At 58.7% G+C, this 27,222-nt stretch overlaps 2 protein-coding genes across 2 annotated transcripts; one reads left to right on the plus strand and one right to left on the minus strand.

Moving 5' to 3' along the window:
* Window positions 1–43: 43 nt before the first annotated feature.
* On the plus strand, window positions 44–5,439 carry UNC119 (unc-119 lipid binding chaperone). The gene is made up of 5 exons (XM_004605293.2): window positions 44–357; window positions 3,418–3,531; window positions 4,144–4,246; window positions 4,380–4,552; window positions 4,789–5,439. Exons 1-5 carry the CDS (start codon window positions 132–134, stop codon window positions 4,899–4,901), a joined length of 729 nt encoding a protein of 242 aa, XP_004605350.2. The 5' UTR covers window positions 44–131; the 3' UTR covers window positions 4,902–5,439.
* Window positions 5,440–12,347: 6,908 nt separating this feature from the next.
* FOXN1 (forkhead box N1) lies at window positions 12,348–26,208 on the minus strand. Its single transcript, XM_004605025.2, has 8 exons — window positions 26,086–26,208; window positions 25,115–25,579; window positions 22,502–22,612; window positions 20,822–20,952; window positions 19,011–19,107; window positions 15,643–15,850; window positions 14,968–15,459; window positions 12,348–12,667 (listed from the first exon to the last, which is right to left on the minus strand). Exons 1-8 carry the CDS (start codon window positions 26,206–26,208, stop codon window positions 12,348–12,350), a joined length of 1,947 nt encoding a protein of 648 aa, XP_004605082.2.
* Between the last annotated feature and the right edge of the window lie 1,014 nt (window positions 26,209–27,222).

Consider the following 27,222-nt stretch of genomic DNA (forward strand, 5'->3'; position numbering starts at 1 on the left):
GGAGGCGGGCCCGGGGCGGGGCGGCACCTGGGCCGGGGCGGGGGCGGGGCTGCGGGCGCTCCCCCTTCCCCGGGCTCCAGCCGGCGCAGGCAGCCGAGGCGGCAGCAGGCGAGCCGTGGCCCCGCGAGGCCATGAAGGTGAAGAAGGGCGGCGGCGGGCCCGGGTCGGGGGTGGAGCCCGCTCCGGGGTCCGCGGGCCCGAGCGTGGAGCCCAGACCCGAGCCTCTGTCGCAGACGGATTCCGAATCCGGGTCCGAGTCGGAGCCCGAGCCAGGCCCGGAGCCCAGGCCGGGGCCGCTGCAAGGGAAGCAGCCGATCGGACCGGAGGATGTGCTGGGGCTCCAGCGGATCACGGGCGGTGAGCACCGGCGAGGGAGCGCCGCCCGCGGGCGGGAGGGGAGGGGACCCTCGCGGCGCGCCCTGGCCTCCGCCCCCTTTCCCGCTCCCCACTCCGGCCTCCCCTCCCCCAACCGCTCCCCCTCGCCCGCGGCCCCTAGCCTTCTGTCTCCAGGCCTCAGAGCTCCGGGACCCTCCTGCCCCACCTTCCTCGAGCTCCCTGTGCGTCCCCACTCTCCTTGGGGGATTGGTTGCCACCCCACTCTCCTTTTAGGGGTGCCCATCCCTCTGTCCCGGGGTGGCGGGGCAGCCGCCGCATCTGTGACCCTTCCCCAAGTCTTCCTTCCCTGCTCTAGGGGAGGGGGCCGAGAGAGAGCTGCCCTCTGTCCCCACCCTGCAGGCTCAGGGATGGGGGGATTACTTAGGTGACTATGGAATACAGTGATCCCCAGGAGTCTGGGCCATCCCTTCTGTCCTCCCTCCCCCCAAAGGATCTGAGGGGGGAGGGGAAGTCAGTGGGCCCTGGGGTGCAGGGGGAGGGGGGTGGCGGGGGAGTGGGGGTCAGGACACCCCTTAGCCTGATCGACCGCAGCCTGGTCTCTACCACTGCGTCTCTGCGGCTGAACTTCCTGACTCGAGTGTCGGTCTCAGCGTCCACTGCTCATTGCCTTGGTGACCTTGGGAAAGCAGCTTCACCTCTGAACACGTTCATCTGTGAAATGGGGATAATGACATTTCGCCTCACAGGGCTTTTGTGAGAATAAATGCTCCGGCTTTGCACAAGTCCTCAGTGAGGCTCCTGAGAGGCAGACAATGGGGCGTGGGTCGCCACAGACACAGGGCTTGAAAGCCCCCTGGCTGGGCTTTCATGGCTGGGGCTCAAAGAACAGGCTTTGCTCATTGGCAACCCCTCTGGCTCCCCACCCTGAGAGCACCTCTTGGGTTGGGGTAAGTGCTGAGTTCTGGAGCTGCGAGAGCAGCAGAGCCCAGGACTGCCAGCCAGCCACGGAGGGACCAGGAAGGCAGGCCTGGGCCTGTGCACCTGGGTCCTGGGGGACCAGCTTCTCCTCTGCGCGAGGCAGCAGCCACTCAGCTCCCCTGTCCAAGCTGCTGTGGGTGCCAGCAGAACCATAGCGGCATCCAGGATTGGGAGTCGCTCTGGGGTGGAACTTCCTCCTGGAGTTTAGGTCTGAAGTCCCCTGAGGGTTTATTCTGCAATTCTAGAGACTTTCAGCCCTTGCACTACCATATTTCTCCTGATTTGGAGGAAACTCATAGTGTTTCAAGATGGGGCGTGTGTGAAGAGTAGGGTGAAAAAAAAAAGCATCTGTAGAAGCTGAGGGCAGGGTTCTAAAACTTGCCACCAATGCCCTCCCCCTGCCCGCTCTCTATGACCCTAATCACACAGGTCTGAGGTTTGCTGTTCCTGGATTACCAGGCCCTGAATCCATCTTAGGAAACTATTTGTGGCTGAGGGAAGGGCGTTGTTGTCCGGGCCTTTGGCCGCTCTGCGCCTTATTCTGGCCGACCCCCGGTGACAGGCCTCCTCTTGTCCTGAACAAAAGGAGTGTCTGGGGATGCCTGCGCCCTGAGCACCTCTAAGGATGCTCAGTCAATAGATGGGTCCAGTTAGCAATGGGAGAGACTGAGGTCAGACCACAGGGAGTTGTTCCCAAGTGAGAGAAGTGGAAGAAGAGGGTGGGGAGCTAGCCCGAAGGCTAGAGGGGGCCTGTGTGAGGTCCTTGGCACCACACGGTCCCCCGAGCACCACGAGCAGTGATCCTTGAGTACCAAGCCAGAGTAGCCCCTGAACCCTGCCAGCTTTGGCTGCCAAACCCAAACCAAACAAACCAGGTTGGGGACTCCCGGCAGAAGGGAGGGCTTCATGGGGACCCAGGGCTTAGGTGTCTTGGCCACCTCCTCTCGTCTCCGTCTTTGGGTTAGTGCTCGCTTCCCCTGAGAACAAGGTGTGTGCTGGGTGAGGGGAGGGGTGACCTCCTCCTCTCCTCTCAGCTCTCAGATCGCCCCCTCAAGCCTGCTGCAGGCCCTTCTGGGCACTCAGTGGCCACATGGTCACACCAGGAAGGCTTCCTGGGAAGGGCTGCATCGGCTTGGGGAAGAGCAGTGGCTTTACATTCACTTCCTCTTCCTGCCTCAGAGGACCGACTGGGGTGGCCTAGGGGCTTGGGGGTGATTTCCGGGCCCGTGTGGGGCGGATGCTGCGGTGCAGGCTGATAGCCCCGGACCCCCGCTGCGCCTCTTGCATCTGCCCCAGCACTGCCGGTGCTGCTGCAAGACAGGCTCTAGTATTCCTGCGCTCACCCAGGCAGGACCCATCACCTCTCAGTTCCTCTTCTGGGTCCCAGGACTCCCCTCCCGGCCATGCGCCACACCCTCCTCCTGGCTCTTCTCTTTGTGGGTGACTCAGGCCAGGTAGATGACCTTCCAGAGACTTCCATGTGGAAATGCACTGAGGATGGGAGCAGAGATGGCCCCTTCCCCCTCACCAGCCTCAGCTCTGCAGAGCTTTGCTAAGCAGCTTAATGGAACTGGGCTTGTGTAAGAGGCTTCCTGGGAGAGGAGGTGGCGGGGGGCGGGGAGCAGCAGGACGGGCTGCCCTCCTGCCCAGCCCTCCCCAGCTCAGGAAAGCCCTTCTCCAGACCCGAGAGGTCACACCAGAGGTAGCTTCAGGGGCCACGACCTCTGTGGATCAGATGCCCACAAAGAAGGGAGTGTGTCTGCCCCATCTGGCTGGGGGCTCCCCGTTGGGTTGGAGACTCCATGGGCGCAGTCATTGCACCAACGCTGACGAAGCGAGGCCTGGATTAAGAGCCCTCAAGGTCAGGGTTGGCCCAGCCAGTGTGTGTGGGGGGAGAACTTGTCCTTCGCCCTGCTCCATTCTGAGCCCAGAAGCCATCAGGATAGAGCTGTGTATCCCCCCATTAGATACCAAAGACAGAACTCTATCTCCCCTCTGCAGTGGTAGGGGGCAGAGGCTCTCGGGCATCAGGGTGGAAGCAAGTCCAGGGTCCCTTGGGAGCCGGGCCAGCTCCTCCCTGGCTCAGCCACCTGTCTCCCCTAGACTACCTGTGCTCCCCCGAGGAGAACATCTACAAGATCGACTTCATCAGGTTTAAGATTCGGGACATGGATTCGGGCACAGTCCTCTTTGAAATTAAGAAGCCCCCAGCCTCAGGTGAGGGGGCCTATGGGCCCGTACAGAGGGAGGAGGTTTGGAGGGCCAGGTGATGGGCTGCCCAAGGTTCCCAGGCCCAGTGGGATCTGAGCAAACTCGGGGATTGGACTCCACCTTCTCAGGAGTGTCCAGGTCCACCTGGGCCGGGCCTCTTCCCTCCTTCCCTCCTGCTTCTGAGGCTCTCCCCACCGCAGTTACTAGAACTGTGTCTTCTGTGGCCTGGGTATCCTCACTTGTAGTTGGTGAGGTGCTGATTCGAACCCCAAGGTGGCACCTTCAACTATGCATCACAGTCTCCTGGGAAGTTTTTTTGTTTTGTTTCATTATTTAGTTTGTGGGAGCCATACCCTGCAGTGCTCAGGAGCTACTCCTAGCTCTGCACTCAGGGATCACTTGTGGCAATGCTGGGTGGGGGGTGGGGCTGACCATTTTGGGTGTCAGGGACTGAACCCAAGTATGAGTAAGCAAAACACCCTACCCGCTATACTATCCCTCCTGTCTACTCCTGGGAAGTTTTTTAAAGGTTCGGACAGATCGGGGCCCTGGGGCGGATCCCTGGGTGGGCAAGGGCCCAACCGGAAGCCACTGAGCCCCAGCTGGGCTACATTACAGAGCGGTTGCCCATCAACCTGCGGGACATGGACCCCAATGCCGGGCGCTTTGTCCGCTACCAATTCACCCCTGCCTTTCTCCGCCTGAGGCAGGTGGGAGCCACGTGAGTCTGAGTCGTGGGGCCGGGGCGCGGGTGCGGGGCGGGGCGTGGGTGGTGGGAGCCCGTCCCGACTCCTTCCCCAACCGTTCCCGGGGTGCTCTCCCAGGCACTGAGCCTGTGCCTGTGTCTCGCGCAGGGTTGAGTTCACGGTGGGGGACAAGCCTGTCAACAACTTCCGCATGATCGAGAGGCACTACTTCCGCAACCGGCTCCTCAAGAGCTTCGACTTCCACTTTGGCTTCTGCATCCCCAGCAGCAAGAACACCTGCGAGCACATCTATGACTTTCCCCCGCTTTCCGAGGAGCTGAGTGCGTGCGGGGCCTCACGGACTGTGGGGTGCTGGAGCGGGGCAGGGATGCGTCCTCACTCCCTTCCTGTCCACCTGGGTCTCTCGTGTCTGCTCCCTCTGCCTGTGTCACTTTACAGGGACCAAGGCTCAGAGAGGCTCTTCCAGGAGCTTCAGCCTGTCCTGTGTGCCTGCCTGGGCCCCTGTGGGGACTGGCCCAGGCCCCTGACCTCTGCCCCCCCCCCTCGTCTCTTGCAGTCAACGAGATGATCCGTCATCCGTATGAAACCCAGTCAGACAGCTTCTACTTCGTGGAGGACCGGCTGGTGATGCACAACAAAGCCGACTACTCCTACAGTGGGGCGCCCTGACCCCCCACCCCAAGCTGCCCCCCTACTCCCGGACACTTCTGCGCGCCCTCAGTCAGGACTTCCCCAGCACGCACCTCTCCATCCCAGATTTTCTGCACCCTGAACTCGGAGTCAGCTTAGGGAGAGGGGCTACCCCGGGCCTCAGTTCACGTCCAGGATGCCCCTGGGGGCCTGGAGCAGGGGGTGGGTGGGGGCCGCCAGGGGGATGTTTTGCCTCCGTAATCGGAAGTTCTCCTGAGAGAGGAGAGGTCAGAACTCCCGCTAGCCTCGCTGCTTCTCTGGAGCCCACCCCTGTATCCCGGTCACCCTACAGGCTTTCAGGGTTGAACATTCACAGGTGACAATCCAGGGTGGAGATCAGGCTTCCAGGCCACCTGAGGGATTCTGGGGTCCTGACCCCACTCCCAAACCTGTATCTTAGTGGGGCCCGGGCACTGCCTGAGTTGTGATAGGGCCCAGCCGACTACAGCCTGTGGTCAGGGTTGGACCCCCTGTGTATATAGTTTTCAATAAACTCTTTCTCCTTTTCCGTTCTCTAGTTGTGGGCCAGATTGTGTGTAAGTGTTTGGGGCAGGGGAGGTGGGCAGTAAACCTCTCGGTCCCCTGAGCCCCCTGCATGCTGACACTGTCACCCCCCGAACCTCCAGCCGTGCCAGCACCTGCAGCAGCTGGAAGGTTTTTGCCCCTGGGAGTCCCAGGCCCTGTGGGGGACACTCTGGAGAACAGGCGGGAACCAGGCCTTGAGCCAAGGCGGGAGGGAAAGTACAGGAGTGCCGGCCTGGCCTCTGACCCCAGGCACTACCCGTCTCCTGGGTGTACTTCTAGCCCCTTGCTTGTCAGCAGACAGGGCTTTGGGCTAGGGGCCGTTTCCTTATTCTTGGCTGCTTTGGGGAGACCTAGCATATAACATGGTCTTGCACCCCTCCTGTCCCACCCCCACCCCAACCCTGGCCTGGTCCCAGCAAAGGTCTTCCTTGCCCTGTTGGAGGGGATCCAGGAAGAGGTAGCCGAGGTCACCCCAGGGTTCCAGGCATGGATTCTAAAGGACAGTGTCATCCTCTCAGTCTGGGTGAAGGGTGATTTTTTTTTTTTCCCCATCACACCTGGCAGCGGTGACAGTTGGCTTCCTGCCATGTTGCTTGGGGGTCACTCTGAGCGTCAGCCTGTTGAGCTCTAGCTCAGGGGCTGAGGACTGGCTTGACCCTTCACCCTCACCTGTGGGTCATGACCCAGATACTTAACTGAATGTAGGGGGTGCAAAAATATTGACAACAGTAAAAGGTTTCTGAATGTGCAACTAAAAACTGAAAAATTGGTCCCAAATCCACTTCACATTCAAAGTTGTGAATCCGAGGTGTTTCTGGCAGTGTTTGTGTGTGCTGGGTGTCTCAGATAAAAAGTGGTGATGAATGAAAAAGTTTAGGAAGCCCTAGACGAGGGCTGGAAGATAGTACGGGGGTTGCGTGCAGTCAGCCCCAGATCAATTTCCCGACATTGTACAGAGTACAGATAGAGTACAGAGTCTGGAATAAACCTTGGGCACAGCCAGGTGTGGCCCAAAGACAAAAAACCAAAACCACGATAAAAAAAGAAGTCCTGGTTTTGAGACCTGAGAATTCTTTTGGGCTTGGGGATTCTACCTGGGAGCCAGGACTTATGCAGAACTCCGGGAAATTCAAAATAAGTGAGACCCAGGGAACACATCCTTGGCCCTGGACTAAGATGGACAGAGCAGACAGTGGGCCAAGAATCATCCTGCATGGAGTCTGGAGAGATAGTTCTGGGTGTGTTGGGTGCTGGCCTTCGTTGTTCATTCGGGTGTTGGGGCTTCTCAGGAAGATGAAATCCAGTGAGGAGGAATAAGTAAGAACGTGATCAGATTGTCTCTAGCTGCCAAGACCAATAATCACCAGCAATGTCAGGTTCCAGGTCTGGGATAGGGTGTTGAGAGCATGTTAAGTTCAAATGTTCACAGTATATTTCTGAGGAGGCCTCTGTTTGGCTCATTTACCGAAAATGCAGACCTAGAGAGTTAACTTGCCCGAGTTGCACAGCTTTTTGGTTTGTTTGGGGTCACACCCTCCTTGCTCGGGGGACCATGCAGTGCCAGGTAATAAACCGAGGCCTCCTGCACACAAAGCCTGTGCACCGACCCTTTGAGCTAGTGCTCCAACCCCTCAATACTTTTTTTTGTGTATGGGGGCTCTGTGCTCAGGGATCACTCCTGATTGGGCTTGGAGAACCATATGGGGTGCCAGGGATTGAACTTAGGTTGGCAGCGTGCAAGGCAAGCGCCCTACCCACTGTACTATCACTCTGGCCCCATTTTTTTTTGTTGGTGGGGGTCACACCAGTGGTGTTCAGGACTTATTCCTGGCTCTGCTCAGGGATCGTTCCTGGCAGTGCTCAGGAGATCCTGTGGAGTACTGGGAATTGAACCTGGGCTGGCCGCACGTACAGGCAAGTGCCGGACCCGCTTAGGTCCTATCCCTGGCACAGTTCTTAAGTAGCAGCATGACCCCTCTGTGCGTTGATAGGCGCGTGGCGGGGAGGTAAGCACATGAAGTGTGGGGAAGCACTTGAGAGCAGGGCGGAGGGAGAGGGCCGGGCAGGGAGTTAAGAAGCACAGCCAGAGTGGGGTGGGGTGGGGAGGAGGTGTTCTGGAGTAGGCTCTGCTGGGAGTTAAGGGAGGAAAGAATTTCACCGAAAGGTACATTGGCAGGAACTGTCAGTTGTCACAAAGGAGAGGAAGGCACCTGGCGTGGGAGGGAATTTGGCTTATATTGGAGGTTCCCTAGAATCCTGAAGAGGACAGGTGTGGGGGGGGAGGGGCGCGTGGAGGGGTTTGATGTAGGTGTTGTTAATCCGCAAAGAAACTATAGTGAGCAAGAGGGACTTTTAGGTTCACAGGCACCAGGAACAACAGGTAGCCCTGATAACTTTGGTCATTGCTCTTGCTAAGGTGGACCAGTTTTATTTTTTGTTTTGTTTTTCGGTTTTCCGGTTTGGGGCTGCATATGGCAGTGCTCAGGGCTCTTAGTCTCGACTCTGTCCTTAGGGATCACTCCCGGAAGGGCTCAGGGGACCGTATGTGGTGCTGGGCATCCAACCTGGATCAGCTGTATGCAAGGCAAGCGCCTTAACTCCACTCTCACTCCAGTCCCAGTTATGTATCTTTTTTTTTTTTGGTTGGGGGTGGGAGGCACTCAGTGATGCTCGGGGGCTTCTCTTGGCTTAGTGCTCGGGGTTGTTCTTGGTGGAATTCAGGGATTCTTTTTTTTTTTTTTTCTGGGTCACACTGGCGATGCACAGGGATTACTCCTGGCTCATGCACACAGGAATTATTCCTGGCGGTGCTTGGGGAACCATATGGGATGCTGGGAATCAAACCCGGGTCAGCCATGTGCAAGGCAAATGCCCTACCCACTGTGCTATCACTCCAGCCCCGTATTCAGGGATTCTGAGGTGCTGGATATTAAACCCAGGCTTCCTGCCTGTTCTCTAGCCTGGGCTGACGTTCTGGGTTTTGGTTTTGCGTCATACCCGGCGATGCTCAGGGTTTACTCCCGGCTCTGCACTCAGGAATCACTCCTGGCAGTGCTCGAGGGACCATATAGAATGCTGGGGATCAAAGCTGGGTCTGATGCGTGCAAGGCAAACACCTGATCTGTGTACTTTTGCTCCAGCCCCTGGGTTGAGGTTCCACTGAACTTTCCTAAAAGGGACCCTCGGAGAAAGTCCCCTGCTCTGAGGTCCTCATCCCTGAAGCAGGTTACAGGCTTGCACTCTCCCCTGTGAAGCCTGTGTCCCTTGTGTCTTGTCTACTTTGAAAACTTCCTGCCTCTGGCACTGCTTCTAAAGGCCCAAGGGGCTGCGTTTGGTTCTTGGCACTTCCTCTAAGAACCTAGATTACCCTTGGGGAGAGAAGCTCAGTTCCAATCTTGCTGGATCCAGGCATGGATCTGTCTCTTGGAAGTGGGTCAGATATTTAGATTTCAAACTCAGGGATATGAGGACCCCCTTACCTCCCACCATGATGAGATTAGCAGGAAAGTGCAAAGATTACAGGGAGACTCATGGCTTGAACCTACCTGGGCTGGCCCGAAGCATTAACACGGGGAGTGTCAAATCAGTGGAAATATTGAGAGGCAATCCTGACTGCTGGTAAATTGCCTTCCTCCTTAGCCTGGTCCCGCCCCTACGAGCCACCCTCCAATCCGCACCCAGCAACGGAAGCCAGGGGCGTGGTGTTGAGTGACCGCGGCCAGCGCTGCAGCGGGTGGAGAGCCAGCCAGCCTTGAGCCATCCATCTCCCCTACCCCATTTTTATTTTGTTTTGTTTTGTTTTGGGGCTACGCCTGGCGGTGCTCAGCGATTACTCCTGGGTTTTGAACCCTCAGGTTTGGAAGCCCTGAACAGAAGGTTTAATTTCTCCAGAAGAGATCCAGAATCCATTCAGCTTTTGCTACTCACCCGTAACTGTGGTTAAAAGCTTGGCGAGGGGCTGGAGCGATAGCACAGCAGGTAGGGCGTTTGCCTTGCACGCGGCCGACCCGGGTTCAAATCCCAGCATCCCATATGGTCCCCTGAGCACCGCCAGGAGTAATTCCTGAGTGTAGAACCAGGAGTAACCCCTGTGCATCGCCGGGTGTGACCCAAAAAGAAAAAAAAAAAAAAAAAAGCTTGGCGACAAGTGGCCAGCAGGGGGCAGCATATGAGTAGGAGTATGGGGTTCAACGGAGCATGACCGGGCGGCCCCGGTTTAAAAGCATACAGTCCCCAGAGGGGCTGGAGAGATAGTATAGCGCGGGCGGCGCTGGCCTTGTGCGCTGCCAACTGGGCTCAATACTTGGTATCTCATATGGTCCCCTGAACCTTGCCAGGAGTGATCCCTGAGCACAGAACCAGGAGTAGTACCTGAGTACTGCCAGGTGTGGCCTCCCGCAAAAGTCTAAGCGTCAGGTATAATAAGTAATGGACAGATAAATACAAGAACAAGACCCAAAGTCTTGAGAGCAAGTGTTCTGCTCTTTAAAACTCCACGCCCCAACCCTAAGCCCTACATTCCTGCCACCTTTCTTTCTTTTTCCTGTCAGGGTCAGCACCGTGGAGTGTGGCTGACTGGGCCCAGAGCAGGGGGTCTCGTTGAGGGCCCTGGAAGCATGCTCACTGCCTCCACCTGGGGTATAGTAGCCAGTAGGCTTGTCTGAACAAACCAGGATGTGAGGGTCTGAGATAAGAAAGTGTTTGCCAGTAAATCTCTTTCACAAAATACTTGACCTTGACCTTGGGTGCTTGAGCATCAAGACACAGGCCAGGGTTGGTCAGAGCTGGGGTGTCGTGTCAGCTGGGGGCTGAAGAGAGTCTTCACCCCTTTATTTATAGCCAAGGCCAGGCTGGGGTGGATGGGTCTTTGTGTGAACACCCCAGGCCATGCTGTCCCCATGCTTACCCCAGGCAGTCTAAGCCTTAGCGTCTCTAGGGAGGTGAGTGCTGATGGAAGGCAGGGTTGTATTCTGGAATCTTCTATAGAGCTATTTTCTTTTTTTTTGGGGGGGGGGTCACACCTGGTGATTCACAGGGGTTATGCCTGGTTCTGCACTCAGGAAATACTCCTGGTGGTTCTCAGGGGACCATATAGGATGCTGGGAATTGAAACTGGGTCGGCCGCGTGCAAGGCAAATGCCCTACCCGCTGTGCTATTGCTCCAGCCCCCTATAGAGCTATTTTCTGAGGCAGACAGGCTTTGGCTGACCCCCATCTCCAGGCCCACCCTGAGAAAACTTTCCAAACAGACTCCCTCCCTGAGGTTGTCCTGGAACTTGGGGTTCACGTGTATGCTTTTGGCTCCAACTTCCGCTCTATCACTGTTTGGGCACAGTGCGTGTGAGGCTATTTGCCCAGGTGATGCCAACCTGCCTGGGAGGTGAAGTCTGACCCAGACAGAGACCACCACTGAGAGTGAGCTGTGCGTGAGTCTCTGTGTGAGGGTGGGAGGCCTAGCCTGGGCCTGGCCTTGCTTGAGGAGATGAGGGCTGTGAGCAGCTGTTGGGGGAGGGGGGAAAGGGGGTGGGAGGTGGGAGCAAATACCCCACCCTCCCTCCAGGCAGGGTGGTTGCTTTCTCACATCCCTTTGGAAGCTCTCCTGGGATGAGCGGCCCCCCTTTGTACCCCATCCTCGGTCCTCCCTGAAGTGGGGATGGCCAGTCTTTCCAGATGCATCACTCTTGGGATCTGGAAACTTCCCAGTCCAGAGGGCGCACGGCAGTGACCACACGGGCTCAGGGTAGGAAGGGCTGGGAACGAAGCCTCAGGAGCAATGCCGCAGGCACTTGCTTTATTGTTCCAGAATAGGGGACAGTGGTGGCCATTGTGGGCTCTGCCTGCGCTCGGACCTCATCTGCGACAAGCGTCCATACACCTCAGGGAGAGTTCTTGTCACCGTGAGGCTCAGCACTTGCTTCGGGGGCATCTGGAGTCCGCTAGGCAGTCAAAGAGAGGGGCCTGGGCGCCCCCATGCTGGAACCCGGCTTCCCTTCCCTGAATGCCCCGGCTGCCTGAAACTGTTGGGAGGAATTAGTCACCTGGGACCTAAACTACCTGAACTTCTTCTAGGGTTTGTGGGACCGTGGGGACCCACAGGGCCCCCCACCCTGCACCCAGGGTAGGAGAAGAGGATGCTTTCAAGTTTCTGAGGGCGAAGGCTTTTCTAAACACTTTGTGTTGGGATTGGGCTCAGTTTGGTCCGGGGGCACGGGTGGCTCCTCCCGTGTGCCGCCCTGAGGGAGGCCCCACACAGCGTGTGTGGAGGAAGGGGTTGGCCCCTGGGGTCCACAGACAACCTGGGGAGAGGATCCCTCTCTCTTCCTCCTCCTCCTCCTCTTCGACTAGCTGTGGGGCTGACACTGGGAGAATAAATACAGGAGCTCTGGGAAAGACGGGGCCTAGTGAGGGCCAAGCTGGAGAGAAGTGGGGGGGGTCAGAATCAGGTCCCAGGGTGGGCTTGGCCCTGGGGCCTCACGCTCCTGGAAGCCAGAGCCCTCAGCTCTCAGCAGCCTCAGAAGCGAAGGCGGGGTGTCTGGGAGGCTGCTCTGATCCCGCTGCATGGACAGTGTGCGGGGGCCTCTATCCGAACGCCTGAGAGGACATGCCTCCTGGGAGACCCGGCAGGGGACGGGTGTGGACTGGGGGTTGGGGAGGAACACAGGTCCTTCTGGCTTGACACTTGTTCTTCAAGGGCCCTTGTGAGGAGCCGGCCCTCCGATGGCAGAAATGTGCGAGGGACGCTTTCCGGGGGCCTCCTCACACCCTCCGCTGCCAGCTCACAGACAAGTCGGCTGAGTGGCTGTGGGGGGACGGCGGGGACTGTTTTCCTTCCTTGACCTTTAAAGTGAGCCCGACGTGGATGGCCAGCTGGCTGGGACTTCCAGGCCGGGCAGCGGGCGCTCAGGCGAGGGCCATGGGCTTGGAGCTGGGGCTGAGGTACACGGAGGGGCCCGCTGGGGCCGCGGGGGGCGTGGGCTCCAGCTCCATGAAGGCCGAGTAGAGGGTGGTGAGTTGCAGGTCGCCCAGTGCTCCAGAGGCCCCGCTCCCTGCGGGGGCCAAGTCACCCGCTGCACTGCCCGTCTCTGCCAGGCAGGGTCCTGGGGGGAAGCAGTGTGGCGGGGGCGGGGGTGGAGGCATGGAGGATGGCGTTGGGGACGAGGTCACCAGTACCAGGGGGTCAAGGGCCAAGCTGTCATCCTTCAGCTGTTCCCACAGGTTCCCTGGTGGGGGGAGAGAACAGGCATCACTGGGAGGCACTGAAGGGCCCTCACTGACCACCAAGTCTACATCCTCACAAGCCAATGAGGGCCATCCCGGGGTTGCAGTGGGAATGGAGGGTTCCTGGAGATTCAACTCGGGGCCTCATCCACACGAAGCATACGCTCCCCCTCGGAGCTGTTTCCGCAGCCCCAGGACAGCTGCCATGTTCCCTGGGGGACCTGGCACTATCTATCAATCACCCAGACCCTGGCTCTAGCTGTGTGGTTCCAGGCAGTGGCTGACCCTCTCTGATTCTCCCTGTCATGTAGCATGGTTGGAAAGCTACAGCCCAGAATCTTCCAGATGGAGCTTCCTCTGTTTGTTTGTTTGTTTGTTTGTTTGTGTGTGTGTGTGTGTGTGTGTGTGTGTGTGTGTGTGTGCGGAGGGCGAAGGGCTTGAGATCTGTACATGGAAGAGTAGCTGTAGCCGTGAGGCGCTCAGAGGTTGGTCTGGGCTCCAAGGGGGTCAGATGTGCGTCCCAGACCAAGCACTCATCAGCAGTGCACTGCTGGGCCCCGTGACTGCTTTCCCGGGGCTCCTTCACCATCGTGGTCCAGCGACATGAGCAGAGACCAGAAACACCTCTGGCTTGGGGGCAGACAGCGCTGCCACCTGAGGCCCCTCTTTGTGTGGTGGGGTCTATATCATGGTGGGCCAGGTTCTGGGCCTCCCGCATCACAGGCCATGAGGGCTGGACTAGATCCTGGATTGAGTGGGACTGCCCGGCTCCCGGCCCTCCTCTGCCTCTTGCTAGCTCCTAAGTTTGGCAGTCTTGTGTGAAACAGGTTTCACCGTCCGGCCCCTCTGATGGCCCATTGAGAGAGCACACGGGAGTAACAGAGGCCTGATGGCTAGGCGGGGCTCACACTCAAGGGTCTCTGGCTTCCTCGAAAGCTGTGGAGCTTGGCTCCCCTCTTTTGGACCAGGGACACGGGTTTAGTTGTAGGTTTTCAATGGTAATTTCTCAAGACCTGAGCCCTCTCCCCATCAGACGGGGCACACCTCTCCCCTGCTTATGGATGTGTCTCCCCAGGCATAGAGAGGGTGTGAGGCCCAGTCCACAGCCTTCAACTGGATCCCAGACTCCCGACCCCGGACCTCCTGTGGTCACAACCTGGACCTGGGGGTGCCCTGGAGTTTTAGTGTGAAGGGTGGGCTGGGTCACATCCAGAGATGGAGCAGACAGCATGAATGGCACAGGCAGACCCTCTCTCTGCACTCGGTTCTATGATTTGCAGGGCTGTGTGTGTGGGGCGGGGGCATGTAGGGCAGGATGGGGATGGGGCGATCTTGCTGCTCTTTCTGCATTGAGAGATGGTCTCTGGGGGCCAGGGAGATAGCTCAATGGGCTGGAGCACCTGTTTTTCATTCAGGAGCCCCAGGTTTGATCCCTGGCACTACATGAGCCCCTGAGCACAGAAAGCACATGGAGATGACCTAAAACCCAAACTAGACAAAACAAAAAATGAGGGCCAGAGCGATAGTACAGCAGGTAGGGCATTTGCCTTGCACGAGGCCAACCCAGGTTTGATCCCCAGCATCTCATATGGTCCCCCAAGCACCGCCAGGAGTAATTCCTGAGTGCAGGGCCAGGAGTAACCCTTGAGCATCTCTGGGTATGACCGAAAAAGAAAAAAAAAAAGGTGAATTCTGATGGCTGGGGTATGGCTCAGCATGGCGTTGAGGGCTGGGAATAAAGCACATGGCTTACATGTGTGAGACCCTGGATTCAATCCCTAGCATCACCAAACAAAAACAGAAAAGTGAAAGAGGAGGCCAGAGTGACAGTACAGAGGGGAGGGCATGTGCCTTGCATGTGGCCGGCCCAGGTTCAACCCCCGCACCCCATATTATCCCCTGAGCACCATCAGGAATAATTCCTGAGTGCAGAGCCAGGATTAACCCCTGAGCATCGTTGGGTATGACCCTAAAACAAAACAACAAAAAAGGAAAGAAAAGAAAAATATTGGGGGAGAAAAAAGAAACAAAACGTAAACTATGAGAGAAAGCAGTTGAGTTTGGGGTGGACTGTTTGGTCCTTTAGGCCGATCGGGAACTGAGTGGGGCGTGATGGTGGGGTCACCAATTCACAGGTGCCAGAGAGGAAGCCCGGATAATCTTCTTTGCTCCTTGTCGGCCCCTGCTGGCTAGGCCTGTCACTGGCTAAGCTGCAACCTACAGCCAGCAGACTGGGGAGGACAGGCTGCCTGCTGGGGTGCCCCTCCACTACCTCCCCTCCCCTCTCCCCAGCCCCACTTACCCTGGAAGTCAAAGTCAGTGAGAGAGGGGTTGATGGCGTCCAGGTCCGTGCTCAGGTCCCCGTCGGGCAGCAGCGCGTCATGCATGGTCCGGGCCGGGGAAGGCTCCGCCAGCAACTTGGCACTGTGGCTGGGGGGAGTGTGGGCAGGCAGAGGCGAGTCCTGCGGGGTGCCGGGCTGGGCCCGCAGCTCCAGGTGCCCGTCTGGCTGTGGGAACAGTGGCTGCGGAGGTCCAGGGGGCGCCAGGCCTGGCGAGAGGTGCGAATATGTCTGCCCATAGCAGGAAGGTGCGTGGCCCCCGAGTAGGTCCTGCAGGGGGTTCTTGCCAGGGAGAGGGCCCGGAGTGGGGTGGAGAGAGTGCAGCGGCTGGGGGAGCCCAACTGGAGGGCCCAGGGGCCGGATGGGGCCTGAGCCTGGCAGTCCTGGGGGTGGGCAGCTCAGCAGCGGGGAACCCAGCTTCTCCCTCTTGTCTCCAATGAGGCTGTCCAGTTCTTCTGAAAAGGCGCAAGAGAGAAGATTACCATGAGACCTCCCCTCTAGACCCCCCCCCCCCGTCCTACCGAGCCCCGGCCCCCTCTCTCAGGCACTTCGCTTGGCCATTTATTTATTCTCTGGGCTCAGCATCTGTCTGCTGGCCCACAGTATCCCGTCCTTCCGGGCCGTGCCACCCACCACACCTGGCTTGGCCATGCTTTTGCGCACGGCGATGGGGTCCTTCCTCTTCCATTTCTGCAGCTCCTCCTGCATCTTGTCGATCTTGGCCGGGTTGAGGGCCCACAGGCAGCCCTTCCGGGAGGAACTTCCCGACTTGTTCTCCACCTTCTCAAAGCACTTGTTGAGAGACAGGTTGTGGCGAACGGAGTTCTTCCAGCCGTCAGGCGCCGTCTGCCGGAGCAAGACAACGACTCGGGCTGGGCACAGGCAGCCAAGGCTGACTTGGGGCTCCGGAAAACTCTTTGCCCTCTGGGCACAGAACACCTCCCCACTCAGTGGGTGTTTGTCCTCCTGAGCGCAGCAGAGGACACTAGGCTGCTTCCTTCGTCCTGTCCTTGCCCTGCCCCATCCCTCAGGGAGTCATCGAGGTCATTCATCAGGGGCTGCAGGAGCTCTGGGGGTCCCTGAGCCCCTCCCCCTGGGAGCTGAACCATCCCTACACTCAGGCCGGGGTCCTCTGTGGAAAGGGAACTCACTCCTGCGTGGTCACCGATGCTGGAAAATGCTCTTCGTGTGGGAGCCATGCCCAGCAGTGCTCAGAGGTGCCCCCTAGCTTGGTGCTTGGGGGGGTTCTCTCCTTACATGGGGAGCCATGTGGTGTCAGGGCTCAAACCCCAACTTCCGGCTGGCGAAGGACGTGCTCCAGCAGGCTGAGCTCTCTCTGGCTCCTGGGAAATGCTCTACTCCTGGGGCTGCCTCATCCCCACTGGGGCAAACGTGGGAAAGAAGACGGCATGTCCCAGGGGGCCGGCCGCCCGCTGTAGGCCTGTGAGTTCCTCTCAGTGAGGGCATGTGTGTCCCTGAGGGTGAGGCTGTGTGAGAAAGTCTCTCTGGGTGTGCGTGGGGAGGGGGGAACCCACAGTTGTATGTGTGTGGGTGTGGGGGTGTGAGTGTTCACATGAGTGTGCCGGGGGGGCGTGTCCTGGTGGGGAGGCCAACCCTCAGGCAGGGGGTGCTCGTGCCAACAGAATAAACAGCCATTAGGAGGCCCGGTCACGCTGCCAGTGCAGTAATTGTGCCCAGGGAGGGTTGTAAAAACCATTAAGCTGACTCAGTGGGGTGAGAGGCGGTGGCGGGTGCCACTGGGGTCCCGTCACAGACCCTCTAGCCCAGCTCTGAGTGGGTCTCTCACGGGCTGGAGGCAGTAGGGACTGAGTGCAGGGGGCGCCCGTAGCCTGGTCGGCTGGGCCCGGGGGCCCCCCCTGGCTCCTCTCCCTTTCAGCTTCCAATTTCTGCTTAATGAGGGGCGGCCACTCCCTCCTCCCGGCTCACTTGCCTCAGGGCCAGCCAGGCTGAATCACACCCCAAGAACTGGGCCCTGGTGCCAGCGTCCCTGTACGGTGCTGGCAGGACCTGTGGGCTTTTCTCAGGGGCCGCTGGCCTAGAGAGGGGGCTGGTTGGGGTGACCTTCAAGGTTCCCAGGGCCACGAGGAAAGATTCTTGAGCCATTGCTGGCAATTCATCCTCAACTCCCAGGACAGTCCCCACAGGCGTCAAGGCTGTGTCGCCTGATGGGTAGAGTTAATGGGCACTGGGCCCTTTTATGGCCCCATAAATGGGTGACTTGGGAAGATCAGGACAGCCCCCACCCCAGTCACTTCCTGTTTGGAGGAGGGATGGTCAGCACCAGCAATTATGTCCAGTGGCCGGCTACTTCCCCAGTCCCACAGCCCTGACTCACGGCGCGAGAGGACGCCCACCTCAGCTGCTTTGGGCATGAGTGAAGCCCACCTCGGGGGCCATTCTGCCCTGGCCCAGAAAAATAACCTTCAAGTTGGGAAGGAGAGAGAGAGAGGCCGGGGTGGCGTGGGAGGGGGGAGGTGGGGATCTCAGAATGAATTCCTTACAGGGTCAGAGAGGAACTCTCAGTCCTGGAAGCAAACTGTGCTGCTGAGTTCAAGTTGACCATTTTACAGATTGGGAAACTGAAGTCCAGAGTAGACAGGGCCTAGACTATAGATCACACAAGGAGGCCATGAAGCACCCAGGCTTCAGCCCTGTTCCCTGGTGATGGGCCCTGCCCAGGTCACCCCATAGGGCCGGCTTCACCCTCTGAGGCCCAGCCCAGCCTAACAGATGCTTTCTCTCTGAAGTCAAATGTAAACTGGGGGTGAGGGAGTGATGCAACTGGCTAAGAACAACAACTGGAACCCAAAAAAAAAAAAAAGCTGTTAGACCTCTTCACTCTTCAGCCTCATAAAACAGGGATTACACGGCTCCCAGGAAAAATAATTAAGCCAGGAAGATGAGATGCTTGGCGGGGAGGGGCTGGGGGCTGGGCCGGGAGCTGCAGAGAGGGAAGGCTGAGTGGCTAAGGGCCCGAACTTCCCTGAGGACCCCCACGGAAAACTCTGAGGGGCTGGGGAAAGTGCCAGGCTCCTGGCCTGCTGGGGGTGGGACAGCTGCGGTTACCCACTTCGAAGCTTCTAGAATCTCAGTGGCAACTCTGGTCCCTTCTCTCCCTGCCGCACTTTCCCTGTCTTGGCCAGCACAGTCCAGCCACCTCTGGGGACACTTCACAGAGCAGGACCTTGTTTGCCACCTCTGGGGGGGTTGGGGGGGTGGGGGGCTAGGGGTCAGCCACCAGCAAGGGGGAGCTGAATCCAGTTCCTTGGTTTGGTGCCTGCCCTAGGCCTGGGTCCCGGCCACCTTGGAGAAGGCCTCAAGCTCTGATGAGGGAGTGGGGGGAGATGAGGAGGGGGGACGGGGAGTGGGGGAGCGAGTGTCCAGCAGGTCCCCCAGAAGCCCCTCTTGCCAGCGGCAAGCAGCAACTGTAGCTGGGAAGGTGGGGTGAGCCAACCAGTTCCCTGGGACACCGAGAGCCGGTGGAGCCCACACCCGCTTTCTGGAAGAACCACGGCCGAGCTGCCGCCCACAGAGGCAGATCTAATCTCTGTGTGGAAGGCACCGGGTTCTGCAGGCCGCCATGCCAGGTCCCCTGGGGCAGCTGGCCCCTGCCCGGATCCCTCCTGCTCTGTGGCATCCTGGTTCAGTGCTGGATCTCCTCGAATCCTTCCCCACCTACTGCGTGTGTGTGTGCGTGCGTGTTGTGTATGTGCATGTGTGTGCATGTGCGTGCGCGTGTGTGCGCACGTGTGTGGTGGGGGGAGGGTCCCCTGAGCCTCTCAGGATGGATGAGTTCTTCTCACCCCAGCAGAAAGCCAGATCCAGCCTTTGAGGGTAACCCAGGGCACATTTTGGGTTCTCTGCTCGTCCCCAGCGCCCTGGCCTCTGAAGGGGGAGGACTTCCTTCTCACCTGCCCACGCAGCCCCTGGCTCCCAACTGGCCGGGCGGAGGGCTGAGCGCTGGGCTGTGGGGCTCGGGGCTTACCTTGAAGTAAGGAAAGTGCTCCGTCATAAAGTTGTAGATCTCGCTGACAGGAAGGCTCCCAGTTTTACTGTTCTTAAGGGCCATGAAGATGAGGATGCTGCAGAGAGAAAGCCCTGGGGCTCTGAGCCTCCAGCCATCCCAGGGCCCCTTCCTCTTGGGGAGGGGGTTGGCTCGGGGGAGTTTAGGGGAAGAACTAACTGGTAGAGGAAGGAAGGAAGGCGCACTCTGAGGTGGGAAGGGGAAGGGAGGAGACAGCGGGCCCCTCAGTGGACCCTGAAGTCGGGACTGAGATACGTGAAGCCTTTGTGGGGTCAGAGTGACTGGGACGGAACCTGTGCTTCTGCCACAGGGACATCACCTGCATTAGCCACACACGGTGTGGCCTTGGGCAAGAGCCGTCGCCTCTCTGAGCCCGTTTCCTCAGCTTTGAAGAAAGTAATAGCTACCTCAGAGGTGGGAGGATTAGGGATAAAGGCCCTAGTGAAGGGGCGGGGGAGGCAGCGCAAGAGGCTGGAGTGATGCTCTGTCTGCTGGAGATCTGGGTTCGACTGTCTGGTCCCCGAGCACCACATTAGGAGCAACCCCTGAGAACTGCCAGAAGTGACACCCAGGGGAAAAAAAGAAAACAAACAAAAAAAATTTTTTAAGACACTCATTGCAAGGAAGTTTGGGGATTAGAGAGATAGGCCATATAGGGATTAAAGTATTTGCCTTGCATTCAGCCAATCCCAGAAACAAATAAAATAAATGAAAATAAGCTGATGGACATGGGGGAGAGTGGGGGAGAGAATGAAAGGTTCCTGAGTCCCTCTAATGCACCGTTCACATTATCTCACTTAACTCTCACAAAGACCTGTTCTTCACCACCCCCCCCCCACCCGCTCCAGAAGTGCTCAGGGCTTACTCCTGCTTCTGTGCTTAGGGATCACTCCTGGAGGACTCAGGGGATCCTATGGGATGCTGGGGATCAAACCCGGGTCAGCCCCACGCAAAGCAAGCACCTGACCCACTGTACTATCTCCCTAGCTGCCTTCTTCTTTTTAAACATTTGAATAAGCAGAGGCTCAAAGAGATCAATGGACTTGTCCGAGGGATCACAGGTAGCGAAGTCTCATGTCTGGGGCTTTAACTGATTGATGGGCTCCGTGTCTGCATGTGCCCCCCTCTACCCCCAGACCTGCTTCCCACACCCCCCTTCTCTGGGCTCCTTGTCCTTCCCCAGAACTCAGTCTGCCGTGACTGGCCCTACAGAGGGTCCGGACTGCAGGAGGGGGAGCATACAGGGGGATGCTTGGAAGTTCGAGGGCAGGGTCTACCTGCTGGGCAGGGTGCTGTGGCCAGGCACCTACACCCCCAGCCTGAAGTAGCACCTGGTTTGACAGATGCCGAATAACCGAGTCACATCCCTCACTGAGTTCTAGAAGAGCGTCGGGGATGGGGCTTCTCTGGGGGTCTGGGAAGGATGTGAGCATCGCCTGAGACTGTAGTCCCAGGCCCTGGGTTCCATGATGTTAGAACTTGGTGGGTGCAGCCCGGGGCAGGGGACTGAGCTGAATGGAGCCACAGGTGTGGCTCCCCAGGGCTGGGGGAGAGGTCAGAGGTGATCTCATCTCTACCACCCCCCGCATCCCCCGCCATACACACACACTGTTCGCATGCGGAACCCTCTGTCCAGCATCCTCTCAAAGTGCATTGGGTCTGACAGCTGCCTCCTGTTACCCTTAGGCCGGGATTCTGTGCCTCAGTTTCCCTTGGAGTCCTCTTCCCACCCCCCACCCCCCGCTCCCCTCCCAGTTGTGAGGGAACCTTACCTGTAGGAGTATATAGGCTTTGGGAAGAGAGGCTGGTGCCCATCGGTGCTGGCCTGCGGGGCGATACGCTGGTACGGATAGTGAGAGGAACCCAGGTAGGGCACAGGGTAGCTGCTGCCACCTGGTGAGTACTGTTGGGGTCAAAGGGCAGAGTGGTTGCCATGGATACATGTCTTCCTAAGAAGCCAGTTCTCCTACCCAGCGCCATTGTGATCGTTCAGAGGGGAGTTCTTGGAGTGTTCTCCACCTGTCCCCACTTGGCAGAATGTCCGAGGGGCCTGCCCCTGGGGTATGGACATCTGAGGCCCACATGCCAGAACCAAGGCCTCTCCATGCTTCCGTCCCTGGGCCCTGTGGCTCCTGGTTGTCAGGGAGATGCCAAGATCCCTGGCTGGGCTGGGGAGAGTGTGGGGTGCCCTGGCCTCAGTACCCTACCAGGCAGGTGCTCCCCGCCTCCTTTGCATCTCCTGGAGCTGTTGGGCCGGAAGTGGGGTGTCCAGCCTGGGCGTTTGCTGGGCACTGCCACCTTTTATGAGTTTCAGTGGCTCTTTGAAAGGGCCGGTCACGGTGGTGGGCAGGTGGGGGTAGGAGGTGGTTTTACGGCAAAGGGAGTGGCTGCGGTGCCAGGGAGGGCGTTTTATGGGGGCGAGGGGGGGGCAGGCGACTCTGACTCCCCCAGCTGCTCCAGGCTGAAGGGCTCTTTCCAGGTCACCGAGAGACACTTAGTGCCTGAGTCACCCTCTCTCCAGGCTCCATAAAGCCCTGGGTGCGGCCATCTTGTTTGAGGAAGGGGTGCAGGACGCAGAGGGCCTCTGAGCAGGGCTTGGCACGGCCAGGTCGCCGGAAATCTGGTCGCCCCTTCCCCTGTAGGCTGCCTCAGGGACACCCCTCAACCCGGGGTCAGGCAGTGAGACTCAGGGTGGTGTCCACCATCCTAGCCAGCACCTTTGTGGACCGAGAAGGACCGAGCCTATGTCCCCCTTGCTTCCCCCCATAAAGCCAGCAGCCTCGCCACCACCCCCACCCTATATGCCCATCTCCTGGCTCGGCCAAGATCAGGGCCGATGCCAAAGAGCTGGGAGCAGAACCTGCTCCACAGGCACAGCCTGTCTCAGTGCCAGGCTGCAGGTGGATGGAGCCGGGCGCTGGGCAAGCCACTTGCTCCGTCTTGCCCGGCAACTCCAGGGAGCTGCCTGGCTGCTCTGGGGCTCTTTTCTCTCTTTCTTTCTCTTTAAAAAAATGTCCATCCCATGCCATCATGGGCAATCTCTTGGCAAGCTGCACCATGGGTGGTGCTGAGACTAGGCAAAGCCATGGGGAAGAGGCAAAGCCAGAATCTCTGAGGACTCCGAGCTGCAGGGGAGGGGGGTGGGGGTGGCTCCTTAGCCCGGCCTGGTGCTCTGACCGCTGAGGTGAAAGGCTAAAGAGCACAGAGTGAGGTGGGGGCTGAGGGTTGTTCCCTCATTGTACCCCTGGCTCCTTTCCCCTCCTTCCTCCCTTTCTGGGTCTCTCTCAGTCCTCTCCCCCCCACTCTCTCTCAAACAACTCTCAGACTTGCCAGACCTCACATGAGCCCGGACCATACTTTCTTCCCTTCCCATGAACCACTGCGCCCAGCAGGGGTGTCAGGTTTGCTCATGCCCCCACCCAAAGAAAAATGCCCAAATGCCCCAAACCCACCTGGTGGAAGGGAGGCTGGGACGGACAGTACATGTGCTGCAGGGGGGGCTGGTAACAGTACATCCCAGGACCGCTGTCCAGAGTGGGGGGCTTGACCTTGACCTCTGAGCCCTGCAGGAAGAAAGAGCAGATGAGTCGGCGGGGCCTTTTTTTCCTCCTATCTTCTTTTCTCCTCTCTTCTCTGTGTAAGTCTCGAAACATGCAGAAAGAAAGGTAACCCCTGGTCTTACACCTGTGCCCTTTAGTCCTGTTCCCCTAAGGCTCATTCTTGGGGATGAGAGAGACCTTACGGGAGGTAGGGCAGAGGCCGACCTGGGTGTGATCCTGGCACTGTATAGGGTCCTCCAAGCCCCACCAGGAGTGATGGCTGACACCGAGCCAGGAGTAAGCCCTGAGCACTGCTGGGTGTGGCCACAAAACAAAAAACACAAATCAGTCACCCCCGAAGCTCATTGTCAGAGAACACAGCAGAATAAGAAATCTTCCAAAGGGCACTCAGCAATTGAGTGGGGATCCAGGCACAGTGCTCTCCGTGCCTCCTGCCCTCCCTCCTCCCTGCAGCAAGAGGCGGAGACGGGGCTGTTCGTATCTCAGGGTACGGAGATTGCCCTGGACTGACACACTGGCAGAGCCTGACCCTACGTGCCAAGGCTGCCTCAGAGTCCAGCTGCTGGCTCAGAGGCCCTGGCCTCTCAGACCACAAGCACCAAGCCCACCCTTCAAGGGCTGCTCCAGAGTTCCCACCGGGAGTCACGAGGAGGGGAGCACAGGAAGTGGCTGGGTGGGTTGTTCTAGCAGGGCCCCAGGCCACTTCCTCTAGTGCCGAGCATCAGTCAGGAGAGGTTCCCCACAGGGGACCAGCCAGTCCTCACAGCTCAGAGCCATGCCCAGATCAGAACCTTTTCTCCCCACTAGGGGGTCCATGGAGCCCCCCAGGCTCAAGGAGTCAGTCATGACCGCAGTGGAGACACAGAGACCAGCTCCCCATCAGGTCTAAGCCCTGCAGGGGGTTCCCAGGGCCTGGCTCGGAGCTCCACCCTGAGCAGGGACAAGACTAGCGCAAATCAGACAGATCAGGGCCCTGGGGACTTTCCTGGGGGCGCCCAGTAGGACCCGAGATCTAGGCCCCGAGTGTCCAATCAAGGGTGCACTCTTTCTGCGCGTGCCCTGGGGTTGCTGATGCTGAGATTGCCATAATCACAGAATCTCAGGCCTGGAAGGGCCAAGAGCTGTGTCCAACCCCCTCATTTGGCAGATAACGGGGCTGAGCCCACAGCAGGGAAGGGATATGCTGGAGATCAGGCAAGAAAACCAGGGATCTGGGAGGGGGGGCGGGGGTACTGCTCTGCACAGGGGGGATGTGTGGGTTCAGATCTTAGCCCCTGTCTTAGCTCTGCCTCGTACAAACCTCGGTCTTGGACAAGTCTCTCAACCTCAATGGAAGCTCAGTTTCCTCTTCTGCAAGATGGGAACAATAGCAACTCCCTCCCACCCCCACTCTCTCTCTCTCTCTCTCTCTCTCTCTCTCTCTCTCTCTCTCTCTCTCTCTCTCTTTTTTTTAATTTCTTTATTTTCATGGGCAGTGCTGGGATGGCAGGGCGGAGCGTGTGCTCTGCTGCTCTCTGCTGCTCAGTTCTGTCTCTCAGTCCCAGGGCCAGCGGGAGCTCCTTGTGGGGGAAGCTGTGAGGATTAAACGGGGGCTTGAGAGAAAGCACATGGTAAAGTGACCAAGGGCAGGCACCGAGTGGCCAGGGGCTGGGCGGGGGAGTAGCTGGGACGGGTGTGGCCTCATGACGGGCTGCTTCATAGCCAACAGACTAGAGCAGAAGACATCAAAAGGCACCAACTGAGAACGAGTTCCTGTCAGGGGCCCAACCCACTGCTCTGGCCTGGGAAATATTTGTTGGGGGCATCCTTGGGGAGAGAATGGAAATGTGTTTAGAATTGAGGTGAGGGTGGGGAGATGCCAGAAGCAGCCGCACAGCCCAGGCTGAGCCCGGAGCACAGTTCCCTTTAGCGTTCTTCCTGAGGCATCAAGGCTATGAGGCAGGTACTGAGATTCAGAGAGGTTAAGTAACTTTCCCAAGGTCATACAGCTTGTGGAGATGGTTGCGGAAACACAGGTCAACCCTCTGAGATGCTTTCAAGGTATTTACATATATCAGGCCCCACTTGTGAAGGGTCTTTTGAGAAGACATTCATCCTCTCTCAACTCTGCAGGTGCCTTAGAGGGGTATCCTATGTTCTGCTGCTCCTTCCTAAACCCTTTCTTTTGACTTCTGGAATGTGTTTTTCCTTCTCATATTTGCATATGGGCGTGTAGGTCTGCCTGGGGATTCTGGACTCTTAAACAAACTCAGAGGAGCCATCACAACTAAAATCCTGACTCAGGAGCCTCTGGGAAGCTGCCAGCTTCCTCCGCCAGATCTGTCTCGCCCACCTCGGCCCCTTTGTGCTGGTCCAGGCTAGCAACCCAGCCAGAGGCCTTGCACGCCCAGCAGGGAGCCAGGACACTTGATGTCTCTAGCTGCTTCCCCGGAAGAAAGGCCTGGACAGAGGCGTTGGAGCTCAGATGGCTCGAGGAGCACCCCCACCCCCTCACCACGTACTCACCAGGATCTGGGGGCTGTGCTCCTGGCTGGGGTAGGGGAGCCCGTTGCACCAGGCCTCTGCTGAGAAGCTGGGCAGGAAGGCCTCAGTCTCCCCCACTTCCACGGGGATTTCCTCGAAGGCCTCCAGTGCTCCCAGAGTCTTAAAGGGGTGCCCCTCGAGGGCCAGGGCTGTCTGGGCCTCGGGGAAGACGTCTTCATGGAAGTGCCGCTTGTAGGGATGGAAAGGCACGTGGCCACCCTTGAGGAAACGCCCGGGGCTGCTTGCTGGGCCCCCCTCAAAACCAAAACCTGGGTACTTGTCTGAGGGTGAGAGCCGGAAGGGGCCCGGGCCAGGCCCTGCTGGGCAGTGGCCCTGGACTTGTTCGGGTCCTGGAGACGCGACGCTGGGGCTGTGGGGGGGCAGCGAGGGTGCCCTCTCTGGAGGACCGTCAGGCACGAACGAGGAGCAGCTGAAGCCGGCATGCTTCTGGGGCGACAGAGGAGAGAGTGTGAGTAGATGCAGCAGCCCCTGCTCTGTGCGAGTGCAGGGGGTCTGTGGGGGTCCTGGGGGACGCAGGTTAATGACAAAGGACAGCGGGGTGTGCTCCCAGTAGCCCCGATCTGATTTGAGCATGCCACCCTCTGTGTGGGAGAGGCGCAGGGGGGTTCTTGTGCTACCCCGGTAGGGCTGGGAATTGAACCCGTTTGGGCTCACTCCTGGTAGGGCTGGGAATTGAACCCGGGCCTCTGCTTCCAAAGCCGCACACTAGCCCATTGGCTGTCTCTCCACTCTCAGAACGTTGCGCTGGACCCAACCCAGGAAAGCCCCCGGCCCAGGGGAAGCAGAAGCCACAGCTGAACGTGTCTGGGTTTTGGAGTCAGAGTCTCCTTGACTGGAGTGGGGGGTGGCTTGCAGACCCTGGGAGTTTCTGCGAGCGGGGTGGTGGGCCGGGCGAGACCGTGCTCGGGACCCAGGTGGCCGGCGGTACTTACGCTCTGTGGTGCAGGGGAGCCTGGGAGGCCGGGCGCCTGCATGAGGTCCCCTTGGGGCTCGCCCTCCAGTCGGGTGGGGCTTGGCAGTGTCACGTCAGACTGCGGTGGGAGAAGCGACACCATCACCCAGTCCTGGCCTCGAAGAAAGCCGGCTGCGATGAGAGCGAGGACCAGAGTCCGGGGGTGACCACCCCACCCCTACCCCCTCCTCTCCCATCCCATCCCTGAGCTGGGACCAGACTCCCACAGACCCTTCCCACAATGCAAGAGACAGAGACAGAGACAGAGAGAGACAAAGAGACAGACAGGCAGGCTGACTGACTGACAGACAGGATGATGGACAGACTGACAGACTGATATATAGGCAGACAGACAGAGACAGACAGAATAACTAGCAGACAGGCTGACAGACTGACAGACTGATATATAGACAGACAGATTAACTGACAGAAAGACAGACTGACAGACTGGCAGACTGCTATATAGACAGACAGACAGGCTGGTAGACAGAGACAGACTAACAGGCTGACAGACTAACAGACTGATATGTAGATGGACAGACAGACTGACAAAGACAAGCTGACTGACAGACAAACTGATATGTAGACAGACTGATGGATTGACAGACAGCAGTGGAACCAGGAGACAGCAGATCTCATGGGAGATGGGGCGGGAAAGAGAGCAGAAAGGAATGGAGGATAGAGAACAAAGGGAGCCCGTGAAGAACCCCCAAGAGTGGGGCTGGCTGCTCCCCAGCTCTGAGCTCAGAGGCAGGTATGAGTCGTGGTGGCTGGGAGCCTGTCACCTTGTTCCTGTCACCACAGTGAGAGACGAGGGCAGGAAACAGGGACACAGCGGGCATCCTCCTGAGAGAGGACCGGGAGCTGGAGAGGGGTCAGGTGCAGCCCTCAGGAGAGGCGGGGCCTGTGGGGTCCCCCTCGGGCCCTCGTTCCTGCTGACTAGAGAGGAGCCAGTGTCTGGAGACCCCTGAGTCTGGCACAGCAGCCCGGCGGAGGCCAGCCCCAGCCTACCAGGGACTGACCAGAGTGTTTCCTCCTGTGTCCTCCAAACTCTCCCAGGCCCGTGACCACAGCAGGGCCGGGTTCAGCCCTTCGATCATCAACACTTGATCATTCA

Source organism: Sorex araneus, chromosome 3 (genome assembly GCF_027595985.1).
Source record: "Sorex araneus isolate mSorAra2 chromosome 3, mSorAra2.pri, whole genome shotgun sequence".
Lineage (NCBI taxonomy): Eukaryota > Metazoa > Chordata > Mammalia > Eulipotyphla > Soricidae > Sorex > Sorex araneus.

What these genes read in the sequence shown, in the direction of transcription:
- UNC119 (XM_004605293.2), top strand. Translation starts at nt 132, where the DNA reads ATGAAGGTGAAGAAGGGCGGCGGCGGGCCCGGGTCGGGGGTGGAGCCC. An exon ending in CTGAGGCAGGTGGGAGCCAC is followed by an intron (nt 4,247 to 4,379) that starts GTGAGTCTGAGT and finishes TGTCTCGCGCAG; the next exon opens with GGTTGAGTTCACGGTGGGGG. An exon ending in CCCGCTTTCCGAGGAGCTGA is followed by an intron (nt 4,553 to 4,788) that starts GTGCGTGCGGGG and finishes CGTCTCTTGCAG; the next exon opens with TCAACGAGATGATCCGTCAT.
- FOXN1 (XM_004605025.2), bottom strand. Translation starts at nt 26,208, where the DNA reads ATGGTGTCGCTTCTCCCACCGCAGTCTGACGTGACACTGCCAAGCCCC. An exon ending in AAGCCTATATACTCCTACAG is followed by an intron (nt 19,108 to 20,821) that starts GTAAGGTTCCCT and finishes TTCTCTCTGCAG; the next exon opens with CATCCTCATCTTCATGGCCC. An exon ending in AGCACTTTCCTTACTTCAAG is followed by an intron (nt 15,851 to 19,010) that starts GTAAGCCCCGAG and finishes TTGCTCCGGCAG; the next exon opens with ACGGCGCCTGACGGCTGGAA.